Below are 23,538 nucleotides of genomic sequence, written 5' to 3'. Positions count from 1 at the left end.
TCTGTCCTCATAAGGAGTAAGATCAGGGCTGTGAACCTTCTTCTCTGATCAACCTTCTGAGTATCCCTGGGTTGTGGATATGTTGTGTGGCTGTTCTCAGTAACCTTGAAGTATTATTTATTTCATCTATCGTGTCTTCTGCTCTCCAGTATTTGATCACTGAGTCTAGGGGGCTAGAGGGGCTCCTGTGTTTTTATTCTACTGTTGATTTCTGATTTCATTGCATAAAAGTCTGATGGAACGCCAGGTATTCTCCCTAATTTTTTCCTATGAACTGATCCTTGCTTTGTGGCATCAGATGTGGTGTGTTTTAGAAAATGATCTCTGTGCTGCCGAGAAGAAAGTGTCTTTATAGTGCTTGCTAATTCCTGGCATCCTGTGTTTTTCCTTCCCAGAATGCCCCTGAAGAAAAAGAAGAAGTATGTGAAAACTTCCGGCCATCCAGGAATCATGGTAATGTCTTTGAAGACTGCCAAGTGTGCTATTCATTAACTTACAATTACACAGAGTTTCATGTATGTTTTACTTTCGACTTATTCCCATAACAGGTAAAATCGACCTCGGGAAACAAGAACACCGAGAATTGCTGGACAGCAATCATACCAAGAGTGAAAGAGAACATGAGGTTTCCACCTCCCATTTAATACATACCACGAAGAAGGGCTTGCGTGATGCTAACCCTTCATCACCTGACCCCAAGGTAAGGCATGTTTTAATACTTGTTTCCCATCCCCTGGCCACATCTTTGATTTCTTCTTCTATTTTTTGTTTGTTGTTTTAGCATATCATCTCTTCTATCCTCATAATGGTGACAATGATCCTACACAGAGGGCCCCTAACTCAGGGTCACAAAAGAAAATAAGTGTCTCACCAGGAGAGGCATAAGGATAGGATTGTACTTTGTGGGAGTCAAGAACTGTCAGGCCTGAGAATGTGGAATAAAGAACTAGAAAGCAAAGCCAATGCATAGCTACTGGAACCTGGAAGAGGGAATTTCATGCCCCCAAATAAACCATTGTTTGAGTGCTGACTAGAGTTTTTCAGTAAAGAGTGGGCATTAGTACATTGGGCCCTTTTGAGTTTTAGGAGTAAGCTCCATTCTGATTCCCATAGTGCATGGTAGTAATAAGCATCCTCACCAACAATGTTGAAGCATTTCTTTTTCCACATGATCATCAGTGTGTATCTTTTTTGTTCTCAACATTACCTTCCCGAATGGGGTCAGATGGACTCGCTGTTGAAATTGGATTTGCATGTCCCTGATGTGTGAAGACTGGGATTGTTACTATCTTGATGAGCTGAGCGATTATCCATGTTCCTTTGTGCACTTCGAGATCATGTGCCATTGGTTAAATGGGCTGTTTGTCTTCCCAGAGCTCAGTACCTTTAGCTGTTTATATATTTAGTATGACAATCCACTTTCCAAGAGAAACTGGCAAAAGCTCATCTCCTAGGCTATATGCTTTCTCCTCACCCTGTGAATGGTGTTCTTTGCTGTTCTGCAGATTGAATTTGGATGCGCTCTTGTTTACCACTTCTTGCGAGCACGTTCTCACATGCAATATTCCTCTTCCTAAAGTCTTATTCGATGCCTATATTCGGAGTTGTTTCCCCTGTATTCCTTCCAATGGCTGCCCTGTTTCACATTTGTATATCTAGGTTTGTTACCCCTCTTGTGTTGTGTTGTGTTGTGCATGGGGAGAAACAGAGACCTAGTTTCACTCTTCTTGGTATGGATATCCAGTTTGCCCAATTCCATCCGTTTTGCTTTTGCATTGGATTAAACATGATAGTTGGGTTCATATGGACATATTCATACACGTGTTTTTTTTACACCATTCAGACCCTGGTTCCTCTCTCTTATTTCCCTCCACCCTCAACTTGCTCTAATCTACTGGTCTAACTACCATTCATTCGTTGATGTAGTGATTATTTATAGATATACATTGAATTGCAATTCACCATGATATAATTTCATGCTTGTAGAGTATTTTCCTCAACATTCCCTCCACTACCCTAACTCTTGTGTCCTCCCAATGATATTTTTCTGCTCTACTAAACTTTGGTTTCACTTCAGGATAACCATGCCTACCTTGTTCCTAGTAGGTTGCTTTCCTTTCTGCTTTGATGGGAATCTTTTCAATGCTCCATATTCTCATGTGTCATATTGAATTGAGCATGGTATTCTCCACTTCCTTCCGCTCATCGAAAATGGTATAAGTTCATTCTTCAAGATATACTAAAACTTGTTCGTGTATATACGCCTCACTGTATAATCCATTCAACATGTCACTGATGGTAAGAGTTATGCGGCTACAGACATTGATACACTTGTGTCCCTGCTTGTCAGATGAACCCAAAAGAGGCGTGGATATCAAGATCCTGGGGTGTTTCCATTGCTTGTTTTTGGAGGAATCTCCATAGTGCTTCCCACAGTGATTGCCCTAATGTGTGGTTGCCCATATGTGTGGTTGCCCTAATGTCTGTTGTTTTGCATCTCTGGAGCCCAAATTGCATCCCGAGATGGATCGCATGGGATCCTAGTGGTGTCCTATCTTTTTCCTGTGCTTTGGTAAGTGAATTACCCATGTTTTACGAAGATCTTCTGCATTTATTTTCATGAGGATTATTGGCCTCAAGTTTTGTTTCCTGATGGGTCTTTGTCTGGTTTTGGAATCGGGGTGATGCGGCATTCATAGAATGAGTCTGGCCGGGTTCCCTCCATTTCTCCATAATGGAATGGTTTCAGGGGGTTTCCCATTAACTCGTTTGAAAAGGACTGGTTGAACTGGGCTCAGCTTCCATCAGGTCCTGGGCTTTCCTTTGTTGGTAGGTTTCAGGGCATCTTCAATTTCATTGCTGGATTTGGATCTGTTGAAATTTCTGATGTGCATTTGGGTAGGCAATGCAGGTATAAGTTTCCCAAATAGTTTCTGATTATCCTCTCTATTTCATTGTGCTCCACGGTGATCGATCCTTTTCATCCCAAATTTCAGGAAATTGAGTCTTGTCCCTCTTTCTCTGGATAGTGTGCATAAACTTTGATCAAATTTACGGTAGGTTTCAAAGAACCAAGTTTGTCTATTGTTGAATTTGTTGGAACCTTGTTGCTTTCATTTCTTAAAGTTTGGTTCTGATTTCAATTATTTGCCTTCAAGGGCTGCTTTTAGTGTTGATCTCTTCTTTTTCCATGGCCTTGAAATGTAATGGGAGGTTTGTGTCTGGGAGATTTTCTGTCCTCATAAGGAGTAAGATCAGGGCTGTGAACCTTCTTCTCTGATCAACCTTCTGAGTATCCCTGGGTTGTGGATATGTTGTGTGGCTGTTCTCAGTAACCTTGAAGTATTATTTATTTCATCTATCGTGTCTTCTGCTCTCCAGTATTTGATCACTGAGTCTAGGGGGCTAGAGGGGCTCCTGTGTTTTTATTCTACTGTTGATTTCTGATTTCATTGCATAAAAGTCTGATGGAACGCCAGGTATTCTCCCTAATTTTTTCCTATGAACTGATCCTTGCTTTGTGGCATCAGATGTGGTGTGTTTTAGAAAATGATCTCTGTGCTGCCGAGAAGAAAGTGTCTTTATAGTGCTTGCTAATTCCTGGCATCCTGTGTTTTTCCTTCCCAGAATGCCCCTGAAGAAAAAGAAGAAGTATGTGAAAACTTCCGGCCATCCAGGAATCATGGTAATGTCTTTGAAGACTGCCAAGTGTGCTATTCATTAACTTACAATTACACAGAGTTTCATGTATGTTTTACTTTCGACTTATTCCCATAACAGGTAAAATCGACCTCGGGAAACAAGAACACCGAGAATTGCTGGACAGCAATCATACCAAGAGTGAAAGAGAACATGAGGTTTCCACCTCCCATTTAATACATACCACGAAGAAGGGCTTGCGTGATGCTAACCCTTCATCACCTGACCCCAAGGTAAGGCATGTTTTAATACTTGTTTCCCATCCCCTGGCCACATCTTTGATTTCTTCTTCTATTTTTTGTTTGTTGTTTTAGCATATCATCTCTTCTATCCTCATAATGGTGACAATGATCCTACACAGAGGGCCCCTAACTCAGGGTCACAAAAGAAAATAAGTGTCTCACCAGGAGAGGCATAAGGATAGGATTGTACTTTGTGGGAGTCAAGAACTGTCAGGCCTGAGAATGTGGAATAAAGAACTAGAAAGCAAAGCCAATGCATAGCTACTGGAACCTGGAAGAGGGAATTTCATGCCCCCAAATAAACCATTGTTTGAGTGCTGACTAGAGTTTTTCAGTAAAGAGTGGGCATTAGTACATTGGGCCCTTTTGAGTTTTAGGAGTAAGCTCCATTCTGATTCCCATAGTGCATGGTAGTAATAAGCATCCTCACCAACAATGTTGAAGCATTTCTTTTTCCACATGATCATCAGTGTGTATCTTTTTTGTTCTCAACATTACCTTCCCGAATGGGGTCAGATGGACTCGCTGTTGAAATTGGATTTGCATGTCCCTGATGTGTGAAGACTGGGATTGTTACTATCTTGATGAGCTGAGCGATTATCCATGTTCCTTTGTGCACTTCGAGATCATGTGCCATTGGTTAAATGGGCTGTTTGTCTTCCCAGAGCTCAGTACCTTTAGCTGTTTATATATTTAGTATGACAATCCACTTTCCAAGAGAAACTGGCAAAAGCTCATCTCCTAGGCTATATGCTTTCTCCTCACCCTGTGAATGGTGTTCTTTGCTGTTCTGCAGATTGAATTTGGATGCGCTCTTGTTTACCACTTCTTGCGAGCACGTTCTCACATGCAATATTCCTCTTCCTAAAGTCTTATTCGATGCCTATATTCGGAGTTGTTTCCCCTGTATTCCTTCCAATGGCTGCCCTGTTTCACATTTGTATATCTAGGTTTGTTACCCCTCTTGTGTTGTGTTGTGTTGTGCATGGGGAGAAACAGAGACCTAGTTTCACTCTTCTTGGTATGGATATCCAGTTTGCCCAATTCCATCCGTTTTGCTTTTGCATTGGATTAAACATGATAGTTGGGTTCATATGGACATATTCATACACGTGTTTTTTTTACACCATTCAGACCCTGGTTCCTCTCTCTTATTTCCCTCCACCCTCAACTTGCTCTAATCTACTGGTCTAACTCATTCGTTGATGTAGTGATTATTTATAGATATACATTGAATTGCAATTCACCATGATATAATTTCATGCTTGTAGAGTATTTTCCTCAACATTCCCTCCACTACCCTAACTCTTGTGTCCTCCCAATGATATTTTTCTGCTCTACTAAACTTTGGTTTCACTTCAGGATATCCATGCCTATCTTGTTCCTAGTAGGTTGCTTTATCTTCTGCCTTGATTGGAATCCTTTCAATGCTCCATATTCTCATGTGACTTCTTGAATTGAGCATGGTATTCTCCACTTCCTTCTGCTCATCGAAAATGGTATAAGTTCATTCTTCAAGATATACTAAAACTTGTTCGTGTATATACGCCTCACTGTATAATCCATTCAACATGTCACTGATGGTAAGAGTTATGCGGCTACAGACATTGATACACTTGTGTCCCTGCTTGTCAGATGAACCCAAAAGAGGCATGGATATCAAGATCCTGGGGTGTTTCCATTGCTTGTTTTTGGAGGAATCTCCATAGTGCTTCCCACAGTGATTGCCCTCATGTGTGGTCACCCTAATAATGTGTGAGTATACTATTTCTTTGACATTCTCACCAACTTTTATTATCGTGTTTATTCTTTTTGTTGTTTTTGTTGTTTTTTCTGGGGATTGCTTTTGAGGTCCTTCAACCTCTGAACCACAACTCCAACCCTTAATCTGTACACATGACTTTTTACATCTCTTTTCTTCCTTTGTCTCATTTCTTTTACTAACAGTTCAGGTGCTGTTTTTTTTTAGGAGTGGTGAGTTTGCACATCTCATTCTTTTCTGATTTTAGAGGAAATCCTATAGTGTTTTCACCATTATGTGTTCCATTTGTTTTATTCGGCTTACATAGCCTACGTAATCCTTATTTAGTTCGTGCTGTCCATAGCTTCAGAGTTTTCTCCTGTTCAAGTCTGTGGAAAGCTTTTTGTACATCTTTTTAAATTATCCATAAATTTGTCTCCTTGGTGCTTTGTGTGGTATACTACATTTATTGATTTGCCCTTTGTTGACATATCATTGCATTTTTCAAATTCAACCAGATTCATGATGGTGTATGATCATTGACATGTATTGTTGAAATTGTTTTCTAGTGTTTTATGAGGGTTTCTGCAACTCTGGTCCTCAAGAATGTTATGAATAACTTTCATTCCTTGTTTTGTTCTCATGCACTTGTCTTGTAAGTGTGATATTGCCCTCCTATAATGTGTTTGCCACGTTCCTTCTTTCAGTATGCCTTGTAATTCTTTTGAGGAACACTGGTATTAGGTCTCCTGTGATGGTCTTGTGGAATTCTGTCATGACTCTGTCTGGTCCTGGGCTTTTCATTACTCCTTCAATATAATGGCCTACTGTTGGTCCGTTTTGATTTCCAGTATTGAAACAACAATCAAGGCTTGCCGTTGGAGATAATGTCCGTTTATTGAGAAACAGCTCTGCATATTTATAGAGCTGAGGTCAGTTTCACAGTTATGACAGTTTAATGGTTCAATGGTTTGACAGTTGGCTGGAGTGCTTTCTGATTGGTGGGTAAGGATCATGGGATCCAGCAGTGCTAGCTGATTGGTGATTAAGGATAATATGAGCCTGCAAGGTCACCATTGGATGGCAATATCATATGAACCAGCAGAGCTCACCATTGGAAGTCAGGATCATGTGAGCCAGCATAGCTGAAAAGAGGTGGAGGGATTTTCAAGGAGAGACAAGAATGGATAGAACCCTAGAAGGAGGAGTCAATTTGGTAGGCCTTGCAATGGATTATTCCCAGTTGCAAAGGCAGCCTGGAGGCCTGTAGTAGGTCAGAAATAAGTGTGGAATTACTGACTGCCTTCCCTCTGGTGTTCAATAGCCCCTTTTCTTCCAAATGGCTGCATGGGAGATAGGTATATAGGGATAGGGTTTTTCCCTCTGCTAGCTTTCATGCCCTTGTGGCAGCTATGAGTTCAGCTTGTTGGTTGGTGATATTGGGTGGGAGAAGTTTTGCCTCTATGATGGATGAGAGGGAAATGATAGCATATCCTGCTATGTTAACCCCTTCATATATAAAGGAGCTACCATCTGAGAACCAGACGAGGTCCGAAGAGGGCAGGGGTCCCTCAGAAATGGTGGTAGGCAGGGTAAAATCATCTCTAATACCTCCAGGCATTTGTGGATGGGATCTTGTGGGGGAGAAGATAGGAGGAGGGAGGCAGGGTTTAATGGAGAGCAGGGCTGAAAAGAGATGGAGGGATTTTCAAGGAGAGACAAGGAGGGAGACAAGTTGAATCTGATGCCCCAGTCAATTAATGATGTAGATGGGTTGTGCGGGTATAAAAAACTGCATGAATCAACAATACAGTCAGCCTGCAGAAAGGAACCCTGGAAGAAATGGTTCCCTGGTCAGCCACTAAGAATATGTAGGATAGAATTTGCAATGCCCCATGTCTCCAGGGCCACACATGGAATTCCAAAACTATCCTCAGCTCTACTGATTTTTTTCTCTTTTATCATTTTATTTTATTTTTTAAATTTTTATTTGGTGTTTTTATATATACATAACAATAGAGTGTATTTTGACATACTATACATACATGGAGTGCAACCCATTTCGTTAAGATCCAATATTTGTGGTTGTACATAATGTGGAATTACACTGGTCATGTATTCAATTTTAAAAAAGGAAAGTTAAGTCCAGTTAACTCTATTGACTTTCTCTACTAACTCCCCCTCCCTTCTTTTTATTCCTTTTTTCTAATTCAATGATCTTCTATTCTTCTCTTCTCTACCCTCCTTTGTTGTGGATTAGCATCCACGTATCAGAGAGAACTTTCGACCATTGTTTTTTTTTTTATTGGCTTATTTTGTTTAGCCTGATAGTCTCTAGTTCTGTCCATTTAGCAGAAAATATGAAAGTTTTATTCATCATTATATCTGAGTAATATTCAATTGTATGTATATCACATTTTTTGATCCATTCATCTGTTGAAGGGAACCTAGTTTGATTATTTAGCTTGGTGTTTGTGAATTGAGGGGCTAAACATTGATGTGGCTGTGTCACTATAGTATGCTGATTTTAACTCCCTTGGGTATAGTCCAGGGAGTACGCAAACTGGCATAACTGGTAGTTCTATTCCAATTTTTCTAAGATCCATACGGTCTTCCATAGAGCTTGCACCAATTCACAGTCCTACCAGCAATGTAGCAGTGAACTTTTTCCCCAGTCCTCATGAATATTTACTGTAACTTGCATTCTTGATAATTGCCATTATGAATGGAATGTGATGGATTCTCATTATAGTTTACTTTAAATTTCTCAAAATGCTGAATATTTTTTTCATATATTTTTTACATTGTATTTCTTCTTCCGTGAAGTGTCTCTTCAGTTCCTTTGCCCACTTATTAATTGGGTTATTGGGGTTTTTTTCCCCTATTTGGTGTTAAGTTCTTTGTATGTCCTGGAGTTAACTCTACTGACTTTTTAGCCCCAAATTGAAGCTGTATGAGAAGTCACAGAGTCTGTGATGGACAGTCTATATAAATGGTGTCTGTTTTCCTGAGATTGTTGGAATTCTTTCATTTTTATCTCTGGAGGGGGATCTTATAGTCTCCCACCTACCAGTGTGTGAAAGTAGCTTATGTCTTTTAGGAATTCTCTTAATATTCCAATAACCAATGTGTTCTCTGTCTCACCTGGTACCTGACTCTATACAGTTGCACTGCAAAGTTTTTGCCCAGTAACCTGTGTCATCATGGATTTCTAAGCCAGTCAATTGGGTTAAATCTCAGGTCAGCTTCTGTAGTGCCATAAACTTCTAGACTGACATTTTTTTCTTAGTATATATCTTTCAAGTTCTTTCTTGAAAGAAAAGAGTTGCAGAGTCTATCCAAACCTGCGTGCTATTTTTTAATGTATGTCAATAAATGTTTTCTTACTATTTTGTCATCTTATTCAACTCCTTTTTCTATCAAATGAGTACCAAAACTATGTAGTTTTCTAGGTATTTGTTTACCCAAATTAAGCAGCTGCTACAATGTTCCATTTATATACAACATGACATTTTCAAAGTCTTTTATCATTCCAACTATATTTATTTTATCCCACTAAAACAATGCCTGCCATTTGAGTGTCCTAAATGTTAAACATTGTATTATAACAAGTTTGTAAATGAGAATTTGTCTAAAGTGTTTGTTCAAGAATATCTCTCTTCTTATTGGTGGGGAATGCATAAGTAGATTTCCATGTAGTAAAGTTATTTCTTTCCTAAAATACACACATTAGTTAGGACCTTGTCTCTGCATATGTCTCCCTCTCTCCTTCCATGCTGTGTTAATAGATACAATAGCCATGAGAAGACAAATTATTCTTGTTCTAGAGAGCATATATGAGGTTCTCTTTGGAAAGGTTTTAGTTTGTAATAAATTCTTTCTGCTTTTTAAGTACCTTTGATTTCAGTAATGGGAATTTAGATCTGTTCTTAATAAGCAAGAATGAAATCTTTCTGCAACTCATTATCAATGTTAATTTTACCAGAGTGTTTCTGAGCCTCTTCCACTGAGCTATGTTGGCAAGTTTACTGCGGCTGAAGATCAAAGAGCTGAACAGAAAATAAATAAACATAAAGAAGGTAAGAGTTATATGTCCTATAAAATTCACAGGTTGAATGTTTACTTAAAGCATGTACACTGGTATATTCTAACACATGAAGGAAGGCACCTAATAAGTAGTAAGGAAAAAGAAATTAAAGATATATGAGTGGCATATTGGATAAAGGCTCAGCAAGACATTTCATTAGGGGTATCACTAGAAGAGCTGAATTATTGATTCCATCTTCAAACACCTTCAGATAGGAAAGTTAAAAAATAAAGAAAAGGATGTGAGCATTGGGAACGAAGAATAAGAAAGGGAGAAATGACGGAGTGCATAAAAGAAAAGAAGGTGGTGCATACTTTGGTGGGAGTGAAATTCATGTAATACTTTAGGAAGATGATGGAGAGGCTATTCCAAGTGTGGGGAGAATTTGTGCGCTTCCAGTTCCAAAACTTGTCTGAGAAGTGGAAATTCCCCACACTGCCTGTATTCATCACTATTGGGAAGGCAGCAAGGATTAAAGTAGCTGATCATGCAGAGCTATTTTTTTTTTCTTAAATGAATATGAACCTTTGAACATAGCAAGCCATACATGTGTGTAATTTGATGTTATTTTAAAATGTTGGTACTCCTAGGAGAGAGCCATGTAGTCTAGCACATGAGAATTAGGAAAAGAAAAATTGTATGATTTTTCTGGAGACATCAGGAAAACCACAGCAGGAAAATGTCCATCAAATAGTCTGTGACTTCTCATACAGCTTCAATTTGGGGTCATGACAGGGAGGGTGGGTGCCAAATAGAGATCAACTATGGGAACTGGAAGCTGATACAGTTCATCAGAGCTTCTGTTGCCTCAAAGGATCATCCAGTCTGCACCATGTTAAAAAAGGCACATTCTGTCTGAGCAGAGGAGGTCTGGAATTCTACATTCCTAAAGGCTTCTACATTTATTTTAATTTTTGGTATCCTGACCACATTCTATTTAGCAAGGTATAGACTTCCTTTTAGAAAAATCTGGATGAAGATCTGTTGGATATAAGTTCAAGGAATAACAAGATCCAGGGATGGTTTATATTTTCCTGTTATATCCAAACATGCTTTCTAACAAATATGGAGGACCCAAAAGTTGAAGTGACAGAAAGTATAATTCTTTAATACAATTGCTAAATATGGAGGAAAGAGACAAAGTGGGACTAGTTTGAACAGAGAATGTAACATTGTAAGCATGACAACCACCAATCAAGAGGATACTTTGAAAATGCTGAAATGAAGGGAAATGAGGAAGGAAGGGAAGAAGGAAGGAAGGAAGGAAGGAAGGAAGGGAGGAATTAGCTTTGTAATTTAAGAAATGATGAGGAAACTTGTGAAAATGCACTTTGGAAAGCAAATGAAACATTGCATTGGAAGCAAAGATTAGATTATTCCTGCTCCAGAGATTATGGGAAGCAGGAGGGTATGTTGGCATGGGAAGACACCTAAGTTATGCATTCTTCCTCTTCCATAATATGCAGGGAGGGGATATATGTTGTATTGACATTAGTTATTCATAAGAGATGAGGTTTGTTACAGGAACATTGGCTGGACTTTGAAAGATAGTGACTATTTCCCCATGATTCATATTTTCCCTCTGATGTTGGTGCTGGCAATGGGTCCAATGGCCTTGGTCATACAAGCAACACACTCTGTCACTGAGCTACATGCTCAGCCCTAGATAGATAAGGTAGTCATTTCATTAAAATCCTTCAGACTAACAAGTTATACCATAGCAGAGTAATGTTAGGAACCAAACACATTCAGTCTTTGAATACCCAATTTGTTACTTTGAAAATCAACTACATGGATTTTGAAAAGTAAAGGATATTCATATCTAATCACTCATATATATCTGTTTATCTCTCCTTTCTTATTACCAAACTCAAATAATTTGAGTTTCTTCTACATCATTTTTTAGATGATCTTGGTACATCTTCTCACAGGAATAGATTGAGAACAGCAAACATAGCTCAGCTAGATGATGCAAGAATTTTAGGCACACTGGTGTCCAATGCAGGTATGGAAAAAGATAACTTTTTAAAATAAACTTTTATTCTAAAAATATGTATCCCAGTTTATCACTTCACAAAGCTTTCTTTGATGAGAATTGTGTATTCCACTGGCTTTTATCACAACTTTTCACATACTAAATCACAGGAGAACTTGAGGGATAGGCTCCATCATTGTAATAAACAGGTGCAAATAATTCTGGTGTGTCACTGTTAGGAGACACAATGTTACAGTCCTCCTGCAGCTATCCTCTTAGGGCCATGATTTTATCCTGTGGTCAGACTTTCTCTGCATCAATCAGCATATTGCCATTGGAAAATGAACACTGTCCTACTTGATTTCTGGTTATGGAAATCATAATCTAGTTTTGGCAATCTGACTGCATGTTTTGTCAAACCTACATTCTTGGTTGTGTTTTTCTGTGTCACATTTGGTTTTTTAATTAATTTAATTTTTTACACAAATGGAGCACAACTTTTCATTGCTCTGGTTGTACATGATGTAGAGTCACATCATACATGGAATCATACCTTTACATGGGGTAATACTGTCTGTTTCATTCCACCGTCTTCTCCCCAACACACACCTTCTCCCCTCTCCTTCCTGCCTCTGCTCAACCTAAAGTTCCTCCATTCTTCCCTTTCCTCCCCCTGCTCCCATTATGGAGGAGCATCCACTTATCAGAGAATACATTTTCCTTTTGGTTTTGTGGGGTAGGCTTACTTCACACAGTATGATATTCTCCAACTCCATTCATTTATCTGTAAATGCCATAATTTCATTCTTCTTTAAGGCTGATCTTTAAAATTCCATTGTGTATATAAACCAGTTTCTTTATCCATCATCTATTGAAGGGCATCTACGTGGGTTCCACAGTTTAGCTATTGTAAATTGAGCTGCTATATATATTGAGATGGCTGCATAACTATAGAATGCTGATTTGAAGTCTTTGGGGTATATGCCGAGGAATGGGATAGCTGGGTCAAATGGTGGTTCCATTCCAAGTTTTCTAAGGAATCTTCATATTGCTTTCCAAAGTGGTTCCACTATTTTCCAATCCCACCAGCAATGAATGGTATACATTTTTCCCAAATCCTTGCCAGCACTTATTGTTACTTAAATTCTTGATAATTGCCATTCTTACTAGAGAAGAAAACTTAGTTTTGATTTGCATTTCTTTAATTGCTAGAGATGTTGAACAGTTTTTCATACATTTGTTGAACAATTGTATATCTTCGTCTGTGAAGTCTCTGCTCATTTCCTTAGCCCATTTATTGATTGGGTTGCTTGCTTTTAGGTGTTAAGTGTTGGTGTTAAGTTTTTGTGTTCTTTGTATATCCTGATGATTACTTCTCTATTTGTTGTGAATGTACTAAAAATTTGTTCCTCAAATAGGTTCTTTCTTCACCTCATTGATATTTTCTTTTGCTGAGAAGCAGCATTTTAGTTTGAATATTTTCCATTTATTGATTCTTGATTTTATTTCTTGCACCTTAGGAATCAGATCCTAAGCTGACATGATGAAGATTTGAGCCTGCTTTTTCTTCTATTAGGTGCAGAGTCTGGTCTAATTCCTAGTTCCTTGATCCACTTTGAGCTGAGTTTTGTGCAGGGTGAAAGATAGAGGTTTAATTTCATTTTGCTGCATATGGATTTCTAGTTTTCCTAGCACCACTTTTCTACAATGCATGTTATTGGTGCCTTTGTCTAGTAAGAGATAACTCTATTTATGTAGATTTGTGACTGTGTCCTCTATTCTGTTCCATTGATCTACATATCTATTTCGGTGTCAATACCATGTTGTTTTCATTACTATAGCTCTGTAGTATAGTTTAAGTTCTGGTACAGTGATGCCACCTTCTTCACTCTTCTTCCTAAGGTTTGCTTTGGCTATTCTGTGTCTCTTGTTTTTCCAAATGAATTTCATGGTTGCTTTTTCTATTTCTATGAGGAATATCATTGGTTTAAATTGGAATTGCATTAAATCTATAAAGCGCTTTTGGTAGTTTGGTCATTTAATCCTGCTTATCCAAGACTTTCGATTTTTATTTCTTTTCTTTTTCCATGTTTGGTGGGAATATTTGAGAAAACTTGGCAAATGCCAATGTTTAGTATTCGTGTTTGGAAAAAAAAAGATATATACAATTACAAAAAAATGATCTTAATCTTGAATGTTCCTACACTTATCTTTACATCACTTGAATTCCCAGAAATTTTTAGGGATTCAGAATTTGATGTTTTTAGACTGTAATATGTTAGAAAAATTCTCACTGAATTGCTGGACATCGGTGCACATTACAATCTCTTATTCTTGGGGTAAAACAAAAGTTGTCCTTGATTCCATGAGTTAGAGACAAGTTTTTAAAACCGAGAGAACGACTCTCCTTAAAAACCAGTTTTAGTACTAACTTTACACCAAGTCTATGCAGATAATATCATTGAACATTAGTTCAACTTTATGTATCTGTTAAGTCAGTGCCCTTATTCCCTGACTTGATGGGGTTTGTACTATGAAATCACACCTATTTCATGTTTTTCTCTTTCCTGTACATTATCATCTTGTACTGTTTTTTATAGAAGAAAATCAATTATTTCCAGGGTATTTCCTAAAAGCTATAAAATTTTACAGGTACTTACTTGTACCATTGAATTTAGTGTTCTTACTTCCTTTTGTTCTTTTTAAAGGAAGGGGTTTGAAATCAGGGCCTTTTGCATGCTAAGAAGATTCCCTACAACTGAGCCTCACCCCTAGCCTTGTCTTATTCATTGTTGAGCTTGGTAGATCCAAGAATCAGAAAATTATTAACAAAACACCTAAATGAGTGTCCTGGACCTAGGAACATATAAAAGTGAAAACCAACCAAGTAAACACAAGCAACTTACACAGTCCCTGTAATTCACCTCACAAATCATTTGATACTTTTGTAGAGAATTGAGCAGAGTCTCATTTACCAGGGAATCATATTTATACCGGTATTCATTGAATAAAAACTTATTTTATAATATTGTTTATATTGAATATTTTTGTGGGAATTTCTTCATTTCAGGCAGGCATCTTCTTAATGTTGCGTATTCCCTTGTACTTGTTCATCTCCTTCCATTTATCCAGTTGTGCCTGACATTCACCATACACATAGCATTTAGAAAAATCTAGCTCCCATGAAATTATGTTCATGAACCACTAAAGGACATGAATGGGCAAGTATTTCAATGTCACCTCTAGTGCTTTCATAATATGACTTTTGCCCAACTCTCTATCATTAGTCCTTTCCTGTCTTCCCTTTCCTCTGGCCTTACTCCTCACTAATTCCTATATTTTGGGGCAAGCACACACCCCATTTAATACTCATCCTTCTCTCTTGCTACTTCCTGTCTTGCTTGTACCCTTTCCTGCACTCTGGCTGGGCTACCCTCACCTCTTAAGTCTCAGCTCAGGAATACCTCCAGAAAAACCATCCCTGGCACCTTTTATTCACACTAGCAGTACCAGGAGCTCAATCAACACTTAGAGGGTCCAATGAATAGGCAGTTTTCACCAGATGACCTAAAAGATTGTCCCTTCCAGTTGAGCAGCAAAAGAGATTGACTTGTAAAGAAATCATTGATGTCTCTAGTGGTGAAATAATAGTAGGGAAGTTGATGAATTGGTAAAGTAGGCCCAAGGAAAGAAGCCCTCATTAATGTCATCATAAGGAATGATAGCCATAATCAAGTAGGATTTCACAGAGCAAACTGAGTCTCAGGGACAGAAAAGGAATACCACCTCAGATATGAGGAACAGGGAGTTAACTGATAAAGATGTGAGAAGTTATCAGTAATTTTTGAAGCCATTAGTGATGAAAAGTAGATGATTCACATTCTCTATCAAGAGGTATAGAAGAGTGTATGGCTTGAATTTTATTTTTTATGGCATTTTCAAATTTAATTTCTGGGGATTTTTTTCATTTGAGTAGATGAATTTGTGGATTAACCATTGAGATGTTTGTATGCATTAAAGCTGGTGACATGTAGTGTCCCACCAGGTGTTTTGATGAATTTCAGGATGAGTAGAAGTATTTCCTAAAGAAATAATCCTAGGTGGTGCTGTGGAGCACACTACATTTCTAGTGACTTGGGTGGCTGATGCAGACTGCTGGTAGGTTTCAGGCCAGTAGGGTGCTGGAGACAGACCCTGTCATGAAATAAACTAAAAAGACCTGTGGAATGACCTCCGTGGTAGAGCAGGTGCCAACCATGTACAAGACCCTGGGTTGAATCTCTAGCAATACACACACACACACACACACACACAGAGAAACACAGACATAAAATCAAATGAGATGTAAGATAATAAAATAAGAATAAAGGAAGTACATATTTAACTAAAGATTATGGTCCATTAAAATTACTAATTGATAAAATAAAAAGATATTACTATTGTTTTATTAGACTATTGCTTTTTCTGTGCCCTCTATATTGTTTAATAACTGTTTACTTTTCTTCAGCAGCACCACATGTGGAAGTAGAATCAGAGAACCACCAGAGAAGGCTTAATGGCCCAGAAAAGAAACAGCCACATGTGTGTAAATATATAAATATTAATTGGTGGTTTCATAATGGTTACTATGCTTTAGTAATGTAGAGTAGTTCAAATGCAATTGCCTTTCAGAATTGATTTATAAATCTATACATCATAGATTAATTTTTAATTTAAAACATTGTAAATGGTTATGTATCTTAAAATGTGTTTATTTTCCATAGTAAAATGGCAAAACATTTATCCTTTGAAGTGAGCCCACTTTAAGATTATTGAATGTGCTCCCATTTGTATAATATCTGTAAATGATAGAGGAAAAATTGGGGTCTTATGAATGAACAATTGAAATTATGAACAAATGTCAAGTTGATGGCAGCTTAATTATACTCATTGTGAAAGAGAGTGGTCATTCCCAGTCACTCAAAACTTTTAGTTTAATATAACCAGTGATTAATTGCCATAGTTCAAGAGTTCATTCTGCTTGACTTTGGAGCATATGGAAAGGCAGATAAAAGGATTATAATAAAAACACTAAGAAAATGAAGGTCATCATTCCTACCAGAATGGAATCTTTGTTATTAGAGTACAAACACCCATTTGCATTCAATGTAGCAGTTGGTACACCTCATTAAACACTTTTATCGATCATCTTAAGAGGACAACAATAGAAAATAAATCTACAGATTCAGTTGTTTGGTAGTTATGAAGATTTGGAAGTGTCTTATCAATGCATTGTTCACTCATGTTGCCTTTTTTTCTATGCTGAGGTTTGTGCTTATGTCCAGATAGATTCCTCTTCCACTGTTATAGATAGGTCTTTTACTGAACCACTTTTTCCATGGGGTGGTCACAGGTTACATCCTGGTCACAGGTTACATCTCAGTGTAAAATCCCCAATTTAGTTTCCATATTCATTAATGTCTTTCTCACAGGAGATAACAACCATCAGTCAGTTTGACAACTTATATGCAAAACATATATATGCTTAAAACAAGTCTTTATTGAAAACATCCTCTACCATCTACAATCTACATCTACCATCTACAATGAAATGAAGTAAGAATAACAATCTAAAAGTAACTGGCTAAAGAATTTATCATTAGTAATAGTGCAACTGTCATTAGCCAGAAATTAGAAGAAGAAAAAAGTGTGGGAGGGCAGGGACAGATAAGAACACATGAGGAACCCATCCAAACTCATTCTATGAAGCTAGTCTAGTATCATTCTGATTCCAAAACGGAACAAAGACACATCAAAGAAAGAAAACTTGGGACCAATATTCTTGGTGAACATAGACACTGAAATTCTAATAAATACTGGCAAATCACATACAAAAATACTTTAAAAAGACAGTGCACAATGATCCAGAGGATTTTATGCAAGGCATGCAAGGCTTTTTCAACATTGGAAGTCAGTAAATGTATTTATCACATAAGTAGACTCACATGAGTATCACAATAAATGCAAAGAAAGTACTCAATAAAGCACAGCATTCACTCAGTTTTAAAATACTAGAAAAGCTAGGTAAATAAGGAGCATCCCTCACCAATGTATGAGTTATATATATGACAAATCCAAGGCCAATGTCATTTAAAATGAAGACAGCATTCCCTCTGAAAACTGGAACAAGAAAGGGCTGCCCTTTCACTGTTTCTATACAACATATTTCTAGGAAAACTGGCCAGAGCGATTAGGAAAAAGAAAGAAAGAAAAGGGATACAAAAGAAGAGCTAGAAGTATTTATGATTGCCAATGACATGACATGATCCTGTATTTAGAAGACCCAAAATCACCACTAGAAAATTTCTAGAGTTCAAAAATGAATTCAGCAAAATAGCAGGTTACAAAATTAACAACCAGAAATCAAATACATTCCTCTATTTCAATGATGAATCAGCTGATAGAGAAATTAAGGAAAGTATCTCATTCATATAAGCCTCAAAAATACATGGGAATCAATCTAACAAAGGAGATGAAAGACCTCCATAATAAAAACTAGAGAACACTAAAGAAAGAAATTGAAGAAGACCTTAGAAGACGGAAAGATCTCACATGTCCTTGAATAGGCACAATTAATATTATCAAAATGGACATACTACCAAAAGCATTATACAAATTTAGTGCAATTCCTATTAAAATACAATATATTTATAGAAATAGAAGAAGCAGTCATGAAATTTGTTAGGAGAAATAAGAGGCCCAGAATAGCTAAAGCAAACCTGAACAAGAAAAGTGAATCAGGAAGCATCATAACACAGACATTAAATTATATTACAAAGCTACAGTAACAAAAAGAGCATGATATTGGCATCAAAACAGGCATGATGATCAAAGGAATAGAATAGAAGGCACAGAGATAAACACACAAATACAGTAATTTCACACTCGACAAAGGTGCCAAAAATATACACTGAAAAAAAAAACTGCTTCAACCAATGGCGCTGGGAAAACTGAAAATGCACAAGTAGAAAAATAAAACGAAACCCTTATCTCTCACACTGCACAAAAGTCAATTCAAGATGTATCAGAAACCTAGGAATTAGACCAGACACTCTTCATAATCTACAAGAAAAAGTCTGCTTAAGAACCGATTCCTCAACAAGATTCCTAAAGCACAAGAATTAAAAACAAGAATCAATAAAGGGAATAGTATCAAACTAAAAACTTCTTCACAGCAAAGGAAACAATCAAGAATGTGATGAGAGCCTGAAGAATGGGAGAAAACTTTGTCAACCACACCTCAGACAAGACATTAATTTCCAGGATGTATGAAGAATTAAAAAATCTCAACACCAAAAGAACAAATAACCCCATCAATAAGTGGGCAAAAGAACTAAACAGACATTATCAAAAGAAGAAGTATGAAGGTCAAAAAATATATGAAAAAATGTTCAACATCTCTAGAAATTACAGAAATGCAAAACAAAACTATGCTGAGATTATATCTCCAATCAGAATGGCAACTGTCATGACTATAAGTAACAATAAATGTTGGCAAGTATGTGGGTAAAAGGGAACATTTGCACATTGTTGGCTACACTTCAAAATAGTGCAACCACTCTGGAACACAGTACAGAGATTCCTCATGAAGTAGCAATTGAGCCACCATTTGACCCAGTTATCTCACTTCTTGTTATATATCCAAAAGACTTAATGTCAGCCTACTACAGTGATGCAACCACATCATTGTTTGTACCAGTACAATGCACAATAGCTAAGCTATGTAATCAACCTAGATGCTAATCAATTGATGAATGGATAAAGAAATTGTGAGATATATCCATATATATGTATTTATATAACATATAACATATATATATATATATATATATATATATATATATATATATATATATATATAAAGAAGAGTGATTTTATGATATTTGCTGGTAAAGGGATAGATCTGGAGACTGTCATGTTAAGTGAAATAAGCCAATGCCCAAAAACCAAAGGTTGAATGTTCTCTCTGATATGTGAAAGGCAAGAATAGAAGTTCAATGGATTAGAAATGGGGAATGAAGGGAAGGAAGGCGGGTAGAAATAGGAAAGACAGTGAAATTAATCTGACATAGTTTTCCTATGTACATATGAATACACTACAATGAACCTCACTATCATGTACATCCATAAGACTGGGATCCTAATTAGAATAAGATATATTTCATGCATATATCAGTATATCAAAATAGATTCTACTGTAATGTATAACTAAAAAGAGCAAATAAAAATTTCAAAAAACAAAACCTGAGGAGAAAAGGAAATAAAGAAGAGAAAGGATAGGAGTACATTTGAGGATGAGTACAAAGGTACAAATACCAAAGAGATAATGCAAATATTACCTAAACTTAGAAATATGGCACATAATGTGTGAAAACTGTATCAAAATGTTACAGATCAAAAAACCATAAAAGTTTAACATTGCTCCTTACTGATGTAATTAAGATACAAAAACATTTTTCTGAGTCTTGTAATTTTATAATCCACCATTGGAAGGAGATTTCATGGGAGTGATTGCATGTCAATATGTTCCTTTCTATCACCAGACTGAATAGGTTAACCCTGGTAGTAAATCAGTGTAGCCTGAGCTCCTCTCTTCCTTTCCCTATAGGGCTTACTAAGGAAAAGTTGCCAGTCACAATAGTAATTTCACCTTCCTTTTTAAAAATTGCTATTTTTTATGTATTTATTTATACCTCAGTTGGAGGCATTGCTCTTGTAGGAGCTGGGTGCTCAAACGTTTTGCCTAAGGAGGCTGTGGACCATTCAGTACTACAGACCATTAGTCTTCCAGATTCTGCCTCACTGTTCCTGGACCCTTCTCCCTCAGGATCCAATATACAGTTACTTTTATCCCTGCCATGAAGTTCAAACCACATATTAGAAATGGGCATTGATTTCCTTGACCTCCAATCTACAGACTGGCCATCAAATGGATTGTATTTCCTACCAACCAGAGTTTTCAACATTTCGGTACAACACTCTCTTTTCTTGGCTCAAACTAATTTTCAGAGTGGGAGCCCACTAACCCAGTTGAGAGAGATGACCACTGTGTGTTGAAGATTTTTCCCCTGCACAAAGTGTCAGCCATGAACCTTTTCCCATTGTGACTACCCCTGAAAGGTCTCTCTGAATCTGTAGGGAGGTGACTAGACCCCCTTTCTTGGTGGAGGTGGCCACACTTATCCTAATGTCTCAGAATATGGTGGAGTGTCCACATCTGATAGATCTGGTCTCTCGTGGGGATTGCACTCACCAACATTTTTGGAGAGCTTGTTTGGACATTCTAGCAGGGGAGCAAGCTATCTATGTTGGAAGAATGGTTTTCCTCCAAATGTTGAAGGTTGCCTCTTAGATCAAATGGGCACCCTTAGGAAGGACACAGAATGAGCACTTAGGAAGAAAATATGACACAGCCTAGCAAGACAGATCAGGTGAATCAACACTAGGGATCCATGAGGTGGCAGATTTTGCACACAGAAGACTCTCATATCCAAGCCCAGGGTTTCTAGTAGATACAAACTTGATACTCACAGAGCTTGAACACCATTTAAGTGAAAGTGCCCTGGGTTTTTGTCCCTTATGAAAACCACTTGACTGCTCCTCCAGCTGCCCAGAATTCTCAACAGATCGGTGCCTCAATTTCTCTATGGGACATGATCTGACATGATCTTGAGGTGGGTCTCTGCTCATTCAGTGAATTAGTGTATTAGTTTAATCTTGGAACTATAATTATTAATAATTAGAGGGGTTTCTGATCTACTATGCAGAAGGTGTAGACAAAGGAGCCCTAGTGAGGATGTTTCCCTGTCCAAGCATTAGAATCTGTCAAGAAAAACCTGAAGCCCCCCAAATTTCTAGTGCCAGCTCGTGCAGAATCCAAGTCAGCCTTTGCCTTCACTGTTCATTTGGCCTATAGTAGATTAAATTTTGTTGAGATTGATGGGTTTCTCACATTTAGAGGAGTTTCCCCTTTCTAATATCACTGTGTCCTATGCACTCCTGGGATGTTTTCTTTTTATGAGTTCTGTTATTATTCTAAAGTTGTGACCCAGTGCTTACCCACAGATGCCCATCCATGTCCTTGTGCATTTACACAAGAGTTGAATAAATTCCACTGAGATAGCTTTCAGGAGGTACTGAATGTTTCTACACTGCCTGTTTTCTACATGAGTATATATTTTTAATGTTCTTTCTTTTTAAATTTTTTTGTAGTTGTAGATGGACAACATGCCTTTATGTTATTTATTTATTTATTTTTATGTGGTGCTGAGGATCAAACCCAGTGCCTCACCTGTGGTAGGTAAATGCTCCACCATTGCGCTACATACAGCCCCAGCCCTGATGTTCTTTCTTAAATGAAACAAAATGTACCCACTCTACCTAAAAGATAAGTACTATTATCTAAGTAAACAAAAAATTCTTCTCAGTAGTTTATCCATCTCTTTGACTGCTTTCTGTTTTTAAAAATAAAATAAAATGTTTTTTTTTTAATTCTTGATGAACCTTTATTTTATTTATTTTTCTGTGGTGCTGACAATGGAACCCAGTGCCTCACACATGCTAGGCAAGCACTCTACCACTAAGCCATGACCCCAGGCCTCAACTACTTTCATTGCAATAAAAATTTTGCAAAAAATATTTAAATTTTCCTAAGCCTTTTTTAACCTAAGTGAAGCAGCTGTGACATATTCTAATTTTAGTCCCACATAACATCCTCTGAAGTCTTGTCAGTTATCTTATTTTAGCACTAAAATAGTCTGTCATTGTAGTATTTTAAATGTTGAATGCTTATATAAAAAGTGTATCTATAAAATTATGGTAAACTATGTAGTTTTTAAAAGTTATTGGCAGGGAATGTAAAGTAGTTAGGCATACTGAAGTTGGTTCTTTGTTGAAACATGACACTGGTTTCTATTTTCTCTGAATATGTTTTCTGTGTTTCCTTCCATGCTCAGTGTTCAGAGCCAGTAGCCATATGAAGACAAAAGTTAGGCTTCATCTTGAGTGCTTATATGAAGTTCCTTTCTTGAAAAGATTTGGTTTTCAATAAATAGTTGTTTTTAATTTTCATTGATTTCCAAAATGGTAATTTAGATGTCTTCTTAGTATGTGAATAGGAAATCTTTATGCAACTCTCTATTGACATTCATTCCACCAGAAAATTTGTGAGAGTCCTTCACTGAGACATCTATCTGGGCCTTCAGATCAAAGAGAAAATTGTACAGTAAGTGGTCATATAAAAGGTAAGAACTATATAGTATAACAATTTAGTTCCAAGTTCTTTGAACTAAATGTTTGCTTAAGACATGAGCACTTACATGTTTTCATAACTGACAAAAAGTGACTATTAAATAGTAAGGAAGAAGAGAAGTGAAATGATACTAAGTGGTATAACTTCTTACTTTTCAACTACAGGTTAAATTGGGAATGTCACTAAAGGAAATTAATTATTAGTTCCTTTTCCAGACATGCTAATCCCAGAGGAAAGTTGGGAAATAAGAAAAAGAAAGAAGAGGAAATGGAGACTAAGAAAGGCAGAAGATACAGGGAATAAATGAAGGAAAAATGAGCAGGCTGATACAATTGAATTCATTACTACTTTAGAAAGAGCATGAGCAGCATACTAAATGTGGGAAGAATTTGTGAGCTTCCAGAACCAAAACTTGTCCAAGAAGTAGAATAAAATTTTCCCATTCCTCCCATCTCCCTCACTGTTGGAAAAGCATTAGGGATTGAAATACCTGAACACACAAAG

General features: G+C 37.3%; 1 protein-coding gene across 1 annotated transcript in view; it reads left to right on the top strand.

Moving 5' to 3' along the window:
- The window catches only part of LOC131424645 (involucrin-like), a gene marked incomplete at its 3' end in the record, with an annotated part of 40,031 nt that extends 28,257 nt beyond the window's left edge, over positions 1 to 11,774 (top strand). Inside the window, exons 17-22 of the mRNA XM_058583220.1 lie at positions 396 to 453; positions 549 to 700; positions 3,628 to 3,685; positions 3,781 to 3,932; positions 9,668 to 9,761; positions 11,676 to 11,774. Coding sequence (XP_058439203.1) covers positions 396 to 453; positions 549 to 700; positions 3,628 to 3,685; positions 3,781 to 3,932; positions 9,668 to 9,761; positions 11,676 to 11,774 — 613 coding nt within the window. The remainder of the gene's footprint in view (positions 1 to 395; positions 454 to 548; positions 701 to 3,627; positions 3,686 to 3,780; positions 3,933 to 9,667; positions 9,762 to 11,675) is intronic.
- Positions 11,775 to 23,538: the final 11,764 nt, after the last annotated feature.

Source organism: Marmota monax, unplaced genomic scaffold (assembly GCF_021218885.2).
Source record: "Marmota monax isolate L192 unplaced genomic scaffold, Marmota_monax_Labrador192_F-V1.1 WCK01_AAM20220418_F8-fsc00959, whole genome shotgun sequence".
Lineage (NCBI taxonomy): Eukaryota > Metazoa > Chordata > Mammalia > Rodentia > Sciuridae > Marmota > Marmota monax.
Note: the sequence above shows the minus strand (reverse complement) of the source record. Positions and strands in the feature narration are given on the sequence as shown.